Raw genomic sequence first — 14,765 nt, 5'->3', positions numbered from 1 at the left:
AAATGCATTGTTTTTCTTCTAGGATACCCTCTACTATAGTGTTATTTCTATATTCAAAAAGTTGGACGGGTTTAAAATAAATGGTTTTTGAAAAGAATAAGGTCAAATTATAGAGTGCATTTTTAAATTTTCTTAAAAATCTTCCTTTTTCTCCATGTAATTCGAAAGTGATAAGAGATACGTAAAAAAAATACCTTACAAAAATGCAGGCTTTCTTTTAGATAACAATTTTATTTTTCTTTAATTACTGTATCTCATTATCATTTTCGAGTTACATGGAGAAAAAGGAAGATTTAAAAAAAATTAAAAATGCTCTCTATAATTTGATCTTATTTTTTTCAAAAACCATACATTTTAAACCCGTCCAACTTGTTGAACATAGAAATAACACTATAGTAAAAGGTATTGTAGAAGCAAAACGATGCATTTAAATCTGGTGGATGAGGGGTTAAAATATACATACTTCGCATTTTATCTTAAAATAAATTAGTCATCCTTTTTTGTTGCACCATATCTCGCTTAGTTTGAATGTAATCGAAACTTAACACTGCGGCGTTTTAATGGTTTTTTCAGGCAGTACTTACAAAAGATATTGATAGCATTATACCCTTAAAATCGACCATTTCTCTGTTATTAAATTGAACACACCCATTTGAACATGCACAATAAAATTTCTTTTTACCTACCATATCTCTTTTTATGTTATCACTAGAAGACTTATGAAGGAACGAATCTCTTAGATTTTTCATAAGCTACAAAAATGTTTTATATGGTTTTTTTCGTTAGATCCATAATTTTTAAGGTATTCGCAAAAAACCGTCCGAAAAGGCGACATTTTTCAATGAAAATGGCAAATTTTCAACCACTAATAACCAAAAAGGAGTCAGTTTAAAAAATATATTGAACAGTGCACCCGCCGCCGCTGCCTTTGCGGTGCTGGCGACGGCCCAATAATCCCTAAATTTACGACTTCTGTCCGTTTTGAATGAATAGTGTTAAGAAAATGCAATTTGTTTTTTAGAAATGAATGCCCACTTATATTCCATTGATGGATGTACTATGTACTTAAATGTTATTCGATTTTAATTTTTATATACACATATTTTTTGTACAGTATTTTTGCCGCGCCCTCTCATAATTTGCCGCCCTAGGCAACTGCCTATATTGCCTAATAGATAAAGCAGCCCTGTTGATTAGACCTGTTGTAGTAACCAGGCTGTGGTTGTGAAACCTGAGTAATGCCAAAAAAGTATGAAGCCCAACTCAAGATATTTGAGAGGAAGAGAGAGAAAAGTATATGGCCCGGTGCAAGAGTAAGACGGCACATGGAGAATCAGGAGAAACGACAAAATTAATGAATTAAGTGATGGGTACGATATTGTAAGATTTTTGAAATGTCATTGCTGGGACGTGTTCAGGGACAAGAAGATACAAAAACAACAAAGAAATTTTACAATGGAAGCGGGTAGGAAGGCGAAAAAATGAAGGCCCATAACGACGACCTGAAAACTATGAATGTAAGACAATGGAGATGAAGAGCACAAGAGAAGTCTGAATAAGAGGACATAACGAGACAGGCAAAGACCCATCTAGGGTTATGATGCCAAAAGAACATAGCCATATTCATATGTAAGAGTTCCGATCCTCTTCCCCCTAGTTCCGCATTATACAGGGTGTTTCATTAATAATTGTCCATATATTAACTGGAGAAAGCTTAGCACAAAAAACGAAGATTTAACTTAACACTTAAATAAAATATGGTTCCTTACTGAGTTACAGGGTGTTTTATTTACAAATTTAAAAACTATTTTTACCCAGTACTTTTAAACTATTTGAGATATCCTCATCATACTTGGCAGAAAGTGCGACTGCTATACACAATATTAAATTATGATAAACAAACGTTTGTAGCTACTACCAGTAGCATACGACAAGGGATGGTGAATGGTTGACCCTTCTCAAATTCTACGCCACTGGAGGAATTACTATTTTAGTGCCATTTTTAGATTCTCCAATACTTTCTACGTAAATAATATGCTTTTCATTGGTAACGATAAAGTCATTAGTTTTCGAGATATTTGAAGTTAAATATGAAACGGAACAGTTATTTTGATTAATTTATGATATGTTTCATATGATTAAAATTTAAAAATTATTTATACGTACGTAGTACCTTAAAACTATTTGTCGTATCCTTATCATTCATACTTGGCAGAAAGTGTAGGCATTGTACTGTACACCCTACCAAATTAAGATAAATACACGTTTCTAGCTACTACCAGAGGCCTACGACAGGGGATAGTGGCTGGTTGACCCTTCCTAAATGGTAAGCCACTGGCGAAATTGCTATTTTAGCGTAATTTTTTGATTTTCCAATACTTTTTATGTTGTTCTGAAGCTATTTCCTTGTGGCATTTTTATGATTAACTATTTAGATGGGAAATAAGCCACAATTAAATTGAAAAAATAATTTGATTAACGTTTCGACGCCCAAATCAGGTGTTGTTGTCAAAATACAAAATACTACTAAATTAAACCAAAATGTTGTTGCTAAGTAAAAAAATTCTTCTAATAATGTATTTCATCTGACTCATTTATATTGGCAATTCAGACATATATTATACATTTTAAAGTAGAAGACTTTAAAATGATATTGCCAATATTTATGAGTTGCGTTCCTGGGACGACTTTACTGAAAGATAGTTCATTCGATTATATGAAATCAATCCAAACTCAAGAATTTCCGTCACAAAAAAATCATAGCATGTGATCTGTCTTTAAAAAGACAACCAAATGCAACGATGACAGAAAAATTCTCGCGTTAGAGATTCCATAGTAAATTACGAGGGAAAACCAGGAAAAAACCTCGTGATACTATCCCGACATCGTAAGTATTTGGTCTTACATTTAATTTACTCTAAAAAAAAACTGATACCAAATTCTGACTTTAATATGTTTAAATTATAAAATTTATAATTTTATAAATTATAAATTTAATAATATTAATAATACATATATTATATAAAATAAGTAATACTAAAATATAAAATATGTACTAACTCGATATGTTATTGACTTACTAATCGTGGTATTTTCTGTCTATTGACTTCCTCTTTCAGTATGGGTAACCACATCCTACTGCATTCTACCGAGGAATTTGCGACACAATTGGTTTCATTTAGCATAATTAGAGCCGCTTCTTTGATTTTTCTCTTTTTACTATCTGATTCTTTCAGGACTATACTTGAATTTCTCCACTAAACTCTATGTTCATTATCCCATGCGTGTTGACGTATTTGAGATCTATAAAATTCTCTATTTTTAATATAAGACTGATGTTCACTTATTCTAACGTTTGATGGTCTTGATGTGTTACCTAAATAAAATTGTTCGCATTCACAAGGTATTTCATAAATGCAATTCTTTGTTCTTTCTTGTTCATTGTTAGGTTTAGTTTTAGATAGAATAGATCTCAATGTGTTTGTTGTTTTGAATGTTTTGAAATGTTGAATTTATTTCCTATTGTTTTAAGTTTCTCAGATCCTTTTATATATGGTATTGATATTTTCCTCGTATTATTTCTTGTGAAGTTGTTCTGTTCCATTCGATCCAATCTTGACAATTCCTTATTTATAAACGATAAAGGGTAATCATTTTTTAATAAAACAGATGTTAACAATTGTTTTTCTTCTAAAAATGAATTTTCGTTAGAACAAGTAATTTTGGCTCTATCATATAAGGATTTAATGATTCCCTTTTTAACTATAATTTTTTAAAAATAATTTTTATGTAAATAATATAACGATATATATATAATAATAACATTCGTAACGATAAAATGATAAGTTTTCGAGATATTTGAAATTAAAAATAAAGGCGACACATCAAAATAACCTTGTTTCATTTTTAACTTCAAAGATCTCGAAAACTAATGCCTTTATCGTTACGAATGAAGAGTACATTATTTTGATAGAAAGTATTGGAGAATCCAAAAATTGAACTAAAATAGCAATTCCGCCAGTGGCGTAGAATTTGGAAAGGGTCAACATTCACTTTCCCCCGTCGTACGCCTCTGGTAATAGCCAGAAACGTTTGTTTAAAATAATTTAGTAGTTTGTACAGTACTTATACTTCCTGCCAAGTATGAAAAGGATACGTCGAATAGTTTTAAAATGATGAGCAAAAATAGTTTTTAAATTTTTAGATAAAACACCCTGTAACTCAGTCAGTAAGGAACCACATTTTATTTAAGTGTTTTAGGTTAAATCTTCGTATTTTGTGCTAAGGTTTCTCCAGTTACTATATGGACAATTATTAATGAAACTTATATATGCTTTACAAAGTTTAAGAGATCGAAATCCCAAAACTTTATACAGTACTTAGAATACAAAATAAACTTAGATTATTATTTTATAGGTATTCTAAGATAAAGTATAATAAGTTATTCAATAACTTTTGCGGTTCGATAAGAGATGGCGTTGCTACTAACCTAACTTTTTTTTGTTATGTTGGTACACTCTTCATATGAACGTATGTAAAGTTTCATTTCCATTACAACGTGAAGTGATATCGAAAGTGTCGAAGAGTATAATATATACCTAGGTCACACGACTAAATTAGGCAAACGGAATCAAACAGCAGAGATAACTAGAATAATCCGAATAACTTGGGCAGCATTGGGAAGACTCAGTGATATGTTGAAAAAAAAAAGATACCAATAAATCTAAAGAAAAGGGTAATCAACAGTTGTATTCTACCAGTTAACTTGTGGAATGAAGACCGTGGCAGTTAGGTACAGAGTTGTCAGCCAATAGATTAAGGACAACACAGAGGGCCGTCTAACGAGCTAGGTTGGGAGTATCTCTCAGAGAACATATACGAAACGAGGATGTGCGAAGTAGGACGAATGTGGAAGATGTAATTGGAAGAATCGCGCAAATGAATTGGAACTGGGTAGGACACGTCGCACGGCAAGTGCCACGTGTTCTAGTAAAAGAGGAAGGCCACAAAAACGATGGCTAGACGACATCAAAGCAAAAGTGGGGAGAAACTGGCACCAAATAGCACAAAACAGAGAAGAGTGGAGAGCTCATGGGGAGGCTTTTGTCCAGGAGCGGATACAAACAGGCTAAAGAAGAAGTTTACTTTTATTTTACACCAAATTTGATTTGTTTACCTGTCCAGTACAGCCAATTTCGTTCGAACTTCTCTCTATCATCTCCTTCGAAGACCTTATAGACAGATACCATATAGCCAGTGGATGAACTTTGTGTTTTTAGTAACGACATACCGATTTCGTGTACTGGGGGCCGACATATTGAAGCTACTTCTGTATATAGGTCCAAGGTATGCGCTGCAGTATATCTAAAAATTGATATTAAAAGTTATTTATTATTAATTTACTTCTTAAAATATTAAAAAGTTGTGACGGTAATATAATTTTTCTACAACCGTGTTAAAAATGCAATTTTTAGCACTCCATACGAGCGTTAAAAATGCTACTTTAAGGCACTAGTGCTTTAAAATGTTTATGGCACTGCAGTTCGTATTGACCGTATTGGGGCCGTGCAAGTTCGGCAAAGCGACACCTGGTTTCTACGCTCAGCAACTTTCTTCGTACTTTTAATAATTATATTGGCCAATTATATTAGTCCAGGTTACTGGATAATTGTCAAGGCCATAGTCCAAAAAAATAATAAGAAGACAGTAAGATTCAGGTTATGTTATTAAAAAGTAAACAATTGAAAATTAGTTGCAGCAATAAAATTAAAATGCAGTACTGCAAGCAAAATAGAATTAATTAAATTTACCTTTATATAATAAATGCATATCATATCAATATTGTGGAGCAATATATAATTTTTCTTCTTCATTGACAGTAGATATGAAATATACATACGTCAATTTGATAATTTCAATCGACAATGAATTATTTAAGAAAGTTACAAGATTTCTCCGCTATTCTCGCACGAGCGTTTCTCGTATCCTCTTTAAATACTTGCACACCGCGAATAGGCAATTTTGATGTAATATCAAAAAAATATAAAAATGGAATGTCAGTAAAGTTCAAGTAAAAGTTTTTGTAGATATTGTCCTGTAATTACGTTTGTAGAAAAAATATTGTATGATATGCGTGTTAAAAAGTACATTTTTAAGGCACTCATGTGAATTGCAGAACTCGTTTCGATCATTCTGCAAACTTTCACATGCGTGCCTTAAACGTGTACTTTTAACACTTATATCATAAATAACTATTTTCGACTGTGTCTGATAGTAAGTATAAAAGACGAAACGGAAATCCATTCTATTAACCATCTAGGTATAATCGGTGAGTTAAACGTATTCCGACCATATTCCGAAACTTACATGTCCGCACAGCGCCTAGGATTATAACCGAACCGACTACAAGCCGAATGCAGATCCTAGCTTTCTACGCATACGCGGTACATTTGATAATGAAACATAAATAGCGTCAATCATATGTTAATTTAATTATATTAAAAAAATAAAATACCTAGGTATTACTTTTAGACTTTTCTTTCTTTACTGAATGAAAATAATATTTGATAATAAAACATAAATAACCTCAATCATATTTTAATTTAATTATATAAAAAATAAAATACCTAATAGGTATTACTTTTTGACTTTTCTTCCTTTACTGAATGAAAATAATATTTTATTCAGAAGCCGCCACATCACGTGCTAGATGCCACTTATCGATAAAATGAGGTAAGTGTTAGAAAAAAACGACACATTTGATAAATTTAACTGATTATTACTGTATTTTACAATAAAAACCCTCATTTATAAAGCTAGAATTAAATTATTTTGAACTACTTTTTTCTCTTTTAAAAAACAAAACAGATTATATAACTGTTAATTTAAAAAACAAAGGAATTTTAATTGATTACTTCATAACATAACTCTTGATTTCCTTGCTCAAATATTTTAAATATTGTTATTTTAATCAGTTTCTTTCGTTCAAAATCTCTTTTATTACATATCAATAGAATTTAAAAAAAAAGATAGTATTTTAAAACTGTAAGGTTTTAAAATTTTAAAAATAAATATATTTATTTAGTAAATAAATAGATTTTTAAAAAAGAATGGATTTTATTGTCGTGGTAGTTTTAAGAAAACCACACCACGTAAAACTTGAACACCAAAGACAAGTATCCCGCAGCAAGAATACGAATAGTCGGTAATATTACGCCAGGGAAATAAGGCAAAAATATACCATGTTTGGGACACTTGATCAGCCAGGTTGCAAATGGGTTTTTTGGATACTATATACCTAATACATTATAAATACAAAAATACCCGTCACAGTTTGGACGAGAAATTTAGTTATGATTAACAAATAAGGGTCAAAAATGAGAGTTTTTTCGTTTAAATCACTACAGGTAAAAATAGGGTAATTAAATGTCTTATTTATAATATTTTTCTTTTAGTAGATGAGCCAAGGTTTAAAATAGCGTTTTTTGAATTTTGGTCCGATTATTTGTTGCTTCGGATATTGAAAAATAAAACTGAAATTTCGAAAATAAAAAATTTGCTGTAACTTTTGCGAAAATGAATTTAAGACTTTCATAATGCATGAAAAGTTGAGTCAAACAGTCTATAAAATGCAGAAAAAATTTTAAGACGATGCGTCAATTAGTTTAAATTTTATTCAATTTGTTTATCCCAAAGAGCTTTTTTTCGCAATGTTATTGTTCAGAAAATAATAATGATACAGCAATTATGTGAAAACAACATGAAAGAAGAATAGTTGTGTTTTCAACGCATTTAAAAAAAATCATTAAAAAGTCATTTTTATCCTCAGAAAACATTTTACGAAAATAAAGTCATTTTTGGCTTATAAACAATTTGAATAACTTTGTTAATATTGACTGTAGGCTAAAACTACAATAGAATTTGAAAAAATGGTATTTTTGTACGAATTTTCAAAGAAAAACTTTTTGCCTAGGTTAATTACGGTCAAAGTTAGCCACTTTTTTTTATTTAATTGACGGCTACTTTGTTTATAACAATTAAGCAACCTAACTAGAGCCATTTTGAAGTTAAAGATATATAGGTTATGTGTAAAAGTTTGAGTAAATTTTGAACCTCAACAGAGTGGTTAATAAAGCTTTAAATATCGCGTCCGAACGGAATTAATTCGTGGTCGGTGGAGGGGAATTTTTAAAATACGTGCACTCAAAAAATGAAACTGATTCTGCAAACATATGCTGCGATTAATATCGTTGGAACTTGTTGATTGATTTTGATCATAATTTTTTAAATTTGTATGTACTCGTAGTCTTATAGAGTACGTTATGTACACACAACCCCACCTAACATTACAAAATGTTAGGGGGAGCTCCCCTTATCACTCAGGGATATGAAAAATAGATTACCACCGATTCTAAGACCTACCGAATATACACATATAATTTCATAAAAATCGGCCAAGCGGTCTCGGAGGAGTATGGAAACTAACACTGAGACAGGAGAATTTTATAGATGTAAATATATAGATGGCTATTAACAAATAGGGGTTGGTGATAGAAGAGTGAAAATTAAGGGTTGTATGTATTTTTTAATTCTACATCATATAAAATTAAGGTAAATAATTTTGTCCAAAAAAATTTAAAAAAAAAGGGTGGCAACCCCCCTTATAACTTATGGGTATAAAAAATAGATTAAAACCTCTTGAACGTCCTACAAGATAAACGTGTAAAATTTTATAAAAATCGGCCAAGCCGTTTCGGAGTAGTATGGTAACTAACACTGTTACAGGAGAATTTGATGTACCTATATAGAAGTAACTGCGAATTAAATAATAAAAGTGGCTAACTTTGAACCTAATTAACCTAGGCAAACAGTTTTTTTTCTGAAAATTCGTACAAAAATACCAGCTTTTGAAATCCTAAAGTAGATTTACTCTATAGTCAATATTAACAAAGTTATTCAAATTGTTTAGAAGCCAAAAATGACTCTATTTTACTAAACTTGTTTCGGAGTGATAACAACGAATTTTTAATGATTTTTTTCAATAATTTAAAAATATAACTATTATTCTTGCATGTGGTTTCCACAGAATTGCTATGTCATTATTGACACAATAACAAATTGAATAAAATTTAAACTAATTGACGAATCGTCTTAAAATTTTTTATGCATTACCTATATGGAATGTTTGACTCAACTTTTCGTACAATATAAAAGTCTTAAGACCATTTTCGCAAAAGTTATAGCACATTTTTTATTTTTGAAATTTCAGTCTTATTTTGCACTTTCCGAAATAAAAAAGGATCGGACCAAAATTCAGAAACTGCCATTTTAAACCTTGTCTTATCTGTTAAAAGAAGAATATTATAAATAAGATATTTAATGACCCTATTTTTATATTAGGCATTAGGTATATAGTGCCCAAAAAATCCATTTGCAACCTGGCTGCTCAAGTGTCCCGACGAAAACCTTATTTCTCTGGACTATATTGGTGTAAGATCGGAGATGGCAATTGACACGAATGTGAGTAGGATTGGTCACGAGAAGGACAGGTGTGTCCTACAGTATTCACAAGCCACAGTCAGGTCTCCTGTCATACAGTCGTACGGCTTAAAAACATTAAGTCTCCTCAATATGTTCTGTATGTTGCCGAAACTTGGACGCGTTGGTCAAAAGGACGATATAAGATAGATGGATTTGAGATGTGGTATTTTAGAAGAATGCTCCAAATATTCTGTACTGATCATCGCACTAACGTTTCCGCTGTACATCAACTTAATATTAAAACAAGAATGCTTACAACCTGTTTACAAGCGAATTTTTTAGTTCTTTGGTCCTGTGGCCCAAAGAAATGCAAATAATTTAGAAAATCTGTCTTCAGAAATAATATTACTTTTATATTATTTTTGATCTTTTTCGTCGTTTTACACCATCTAGTCCTATAAATCGATTTATAGGACTAATTATAAAATAAATAGTCCTGGATTTATAGAATTTCTTTGTTTTGATCTCTGAACAAGTTAACAATTATTTCATGTTTGTGCAACCGTCCAACACATCGATAAATAGTTTTACGACTTTCAAGTTCGTAGGACATTTTAAACTTTGTAATTGAGTAGGTTGCACTACTTAATTAATTTATGAATTATCAAACCATGATTTGTTTCTTGGTATGGTAACTAGACTGTGTATCAAAACTATGTAGAAACTATAGGGGAATAACCCTCCTTAATACAGCTTACAAAATATTTTCGAGCATCTTATATGGTCGCCTAAGTGCACATTCAGAGGAGCTTCTTGGAGAATATCAAAGTGGTTTTAGGCCTGGTCGATCAACAACAGACCAGATCTTTGTGCTAAGGCAAATACTGAAAAAAACCAATGAATTCAATATCGATACATACCATCTTTTCGTAGATTTTAAATCGGCCTATGATAGTGTCCTAAGAAATAAATTGTATGAAGCCATGGATGAATTCCACATCCCTGACAAACTGATAAGATTAGTTAAGGCTACAATGCGTAAAGTCGTTTGGAAAGTCGAAATACAGGGCGAACAATCACAGGCGTTTGAAACGAATGTTGGGCTGCGACAGGGAGATGCGCTGGCGTGTCTCCTCTTCAACATAGCTCTGGAAAAGGCAGTCAGAGATGCCCGAATAGACAACAGAGGAAATATTTTTAATAAATCATCCCAAAGATTTGGCATATGCCGATGACGTGGACCTAGTTGGCCGCACAACACGCAAACTAGAAGAAATGTATACCACCTTCTCAAATGCCTCAAAAATATGGGCCTGAAAGTAAACGAGGAGAAAACTAAGATGATGGCATCAACACTCAACAATAGAGCCAGAAACATCGGTCACCAATTCTCTGTTGATAACTCTACCTTTGAAGTGGTGGACAAATTCACATACTTAGGCTCCCTGATCACCAAGGAGAACATCATGACGGAAGAAATCAAGCGAAGGATGATCCTAGCGAACAAATGCTATTTTGGACTAAGTAGACATCTGAGAAGCAGAAACTTAAGTCAAAAAACAAAAATAACCATATACAAAACCCTTATACAACCAGTGTTGACATATGGATCGGAGACATGGACCCTCTCCAAAGCAGATGAAAACCTTCTGCTTATATTTGAACGAAGGATCCTGAGAGGAATATTTGGTGGCATCTGTGAAAATGGTATTTGGAAGAGGAGATACAACTACGAGGTATACCACAGATATAAACATATATTTGGTGGTAAAGACGTAGTATCTCTTATAAGAATAGAAAGACTAAGATGGGCAGGACATCTAGCAAGATCACAGCATAACAACCCTCCTAGAAGAATCCTTATGTCACAACCTGTGGGAAGTAGAAATAGGGGTAGGCCAAAACTTAGATGGAAAGATGGTGTAGATGAGGATGGGAGAAAAATAGGCGCAGCAAACTGGCAACGGTTGGCAATGGATAGGACTGACTGGCGTAATAGACTTGGGAAGGTCGAGGCTCTTTCATAGAGCTGTAGCACCATTGATGATGATGAATTGAGTAGGTTGCACATTAATTTATGAATTAACAAACCATGATTTGTTTCTTGTTATGGTAACTAGATTGTGTATCAAAATAGAGTGGAAATTTCAATGTATATTTGAGGCTATCAGAACAACAGTGGGCTAAGCAAAAAAACGAAGTTTTGAGATAAATGCAATCTTTGCTTTCATATTTCCATTATGATTATGGGATAGAGCTACAAATTATGTAGAGCAATCTAGCCAAATATAGAGGTAGGTTGTGTAGGCCACTGTTAATCCGAAGATTTAATGTGGCTGCTTTTATTGATATCTAATATAAAAATACTCAATTTGTAGCTAAGGTCACTGCTGCTCTGAGTGCCCCATTTTTAATCTTGTTACATACGTCAGTAGTAAATAGTATAGTTTTCATAAAATAGTAGTAAGTCACATTCGTATTATGAATATTTACCTAGTTGTCCTTGGATCGAACTTGCTTAAACTGGCAGTGCGTAAATTATTGTAGAACATCACAGGATTCGTTTGCGACGTATTTATCACATAATATGTTATAAACGGGAATTCACCTAAAAAAAACAGACCTTTGTAAATGTCAATATTAATATAGAGAGATAATTAAGAAATAAAACAAACATTGCTTATATAGGGATCTAAATTAATCTAGTACAGATTTTCTTTAGAGTCAAGTGTGTCATAAGGATACACAGAAATTTTAGAGATTTAAATTAAATTCAATTTACATGTGTTAATTAAATTCAATGCCAAAAATGTATGAAAAATTTCAGGTGGATCGGTCGAGTAGTTTTTGAGTTAAAATGTCCACCGCATTTAAAAGAGCAGTTTTCAGAAAAACGCGTCTAAAAATTTGACAACTTGGTCTTCATCTTCTTATTTGTCTGTCAAATCGTAAAGTGATGCATACCGGAATATGTTTTTTGAATCGCGGAGTAATCACCAAAAGGGAAGGGGAACAGTTGTTGAACGTTTCTGACTACGCTGAAGTGTGCTGGCGCGAAACCGCAGCAAAGCGAGTCGAAGGTAGGGATATTTAATTTGAAATCCTGGAGATCAATTTGAAATTTTCAGAGAGTATTCTTTAAGTTATGCACTTTTATTTAAAATAATCAAAAAATTAAATATTTTAAACCATACCCCTCTCCCTTAAATAAGATAGGGGTGCGAAGAATCTCCTGTTTAGCCACTATATGGTATTAAAAAATATATTTAGACATACAATACAAAATTCTTCATATTGGATGGTATAATACGACTATGTAGCTTGTTTTGCTATAATCTAAAGTTTTAATAATTAAACAACCTAATAATAAACAAATTATATGCCTTTTATTTACTTATAACTTTGTGATAAATACTATTTCGATCATAATTATTATTAAGGTTTATTTTTAAAGCTGGTAGTTTTTTTTAATTTGAGACATTATCAAGTCATTTTAGGTACTTTAAATTCAGCCGAGTAGCAAGTGAAAAATCGCCTAAATGCCGTAATTATTATTATTATAACATAGAAATAAGGGCTGGGGTCATGGAGACCCATAAGCCCATTTACAAGATAAATGAAATAGTAAAGAATCCACGGGATTTTAAGAATTATACGGTAGGTATAACCACATCTCAAAGCTTCAAATTTTCTGCACATATCTTCGTTCAAGGTCCACAATTCAAGACAATAAAAAAGGACAGAGACAGCATTCTTACTTTTATACCAAGAAAGAGGTTGTGGTTCTTGAAGAAAGTCCCCATACGGTTGAAGCTTTTCCAATGCGCGCTTTTTCATTTTATTATGGTGCCGAGGTAGTTATGTGCGTCACTCTTTCTACAGAGGTTTGGTTGATTTAGAGTTGCCCTTCTGTTATCTTTTTCTTGCTAAGTCCATATTGTTGACTGTAATATGTAATTTTGTTCATAAGTACTTGTAGGTCTTCTAGGTTGTCCGCAAATATTATGGTGTCATCTGCATACCTGATGTTATTTAGCAGGTACCCGTTTAGTAGAATTCCTTTTTCAGTTTCGTTCAAAGCTTCGATAAATATTCTTTCAGAGTAGAGATTGAAAATTAGAGGGTAGAAAATACAGCCTTGCCTCACTACACGCATGATTTTTACGTATTCGGTGTGTTCACCTTCAACTCTGAGGTTTGCAGTCTCATTCCAGTAAATTTTTCTAATTATTTTCAGATTTTAGTTGTTAATTTTTGCTTCTTTTAGTATTTACGTTATTTTGGCGGCTGCACCTACTCGATCAAACGATATCTGGTAATCAACCAGATAGTTATGCGTATATGTCGCAATTGACTTCTCTGCTGTTGTTCTGAAGCTATTTCCTTGTGGCATTTTTATGATTAATTATTTATATGGGAAATAAGCCACAATTAAAATGAAAAAAATAATTTTATTAACGTTTCGACGCCCAAATCGGGTGTCGTTGTCAAAATACAAAATACTACTAATGGAAACAAAAATGTTGTTGCTTAGTAAAAAAATTCTTCTAATAATTTATTTAATTTGACTCATTTATATCGGCAATTCAGATACATATGATACATTTTAAAGTAGAAGACTTTAAAATGATATTGCCAATATTTATGAGTTGCGTTCCTGGGACGACTTTACTGAAAGATAGTTCATTCGATTACATGAAATCAACCCCAACTCAAGAATATCCGTCACAAAAAAAATCATAGCATGTGATCTGTCTTTAAAAAGACAACCACATGCAACGGTGACATTAAAATTCTAGTGTTAGAGATCTATAAATAGGAAATATAAAAATTATAGATCTATAAAGAGGAAATGAAAGCTTTAAAAACTTTAAGAAATGATGACTCCATAACAATCCTACCAGCGGATAAAGGCAATGCAACTGTAATAATGAATAAAATACAATATGAGGACAAAATTACAGATCTAATTACAAATGGACCTTATACCAAATTAACGAAGGATCCAACGAAAACACTGGAAAACAAAATCTATAGAACTTTATTCAAATTTAAAAATGATCTAACATACTATCAAAGAAAATTAATGACACCTCATTACAGTAAGTCACCACATTTTTATGGAGTGCCGAAAATTCATAAAGCGAACATACCACTTAGACCCATTTGTAGTACCATCAGTTCTCCTTGTAGTGAACTATCCAAATTTTTATTAAACATTATAAAACCATTTGCTAATAATGATGACACATTTATAAAAAATACAAAACATTTTTTAAACAAAT

The 14,765-nt window shown here is 32.0% G+C and overlaps 1 protein-coding gene across 5 annotated transcripts in view; it reads right to left on the bottom strand.

Annotated features, from left to right (window-relative positions):
- LOC114339129 (uncharacterized) overlaps positions 1-14,765 on the bottom strand; it is a 163,746-nt gene that overhangs the window by 17,626 nt on the left and 131,355 nt on the right. For all 5 annotated transcript variants that reach the window (XM_050654898.1, XM_050654901.1, XM_050654902.1 and 2 more), the window contains 2 exons: positions 11,974-12,088; positions 5,177-5,364 (listed from right to left, as the gene is read on the bottom strand). In XM_050654898.1, the coding sequence (XP_050510855.1) occupies positions 5,177-5,364; positions 11,974-12,088 (303 nt within the window). The remainder of the gene's footprint in view (positions 1-5,176; positions 5,365-11,973; positions 12,089-14,765) is intronic.

The sequence above is a fragment of the Diabrotica virgifera genome, chromosome 6 (genome assembly GCF_917563875.1).
Source record: "Diabrotica virgifera virgifera chromosome 6, PGI_DIABVI_V3a".
Lineage (NCBI taxonomy): Eukaryota > Metazoa > Arthropoda > Insecta > Coleoptera > Chrysomelidae > Diabrotica > Diabrotica virgifera.
The sequence above is the reverse complement of the archived record's forward strand: the minus strand, read 5'-3'. Positions and strand labels throughout refer to the sequence as shown.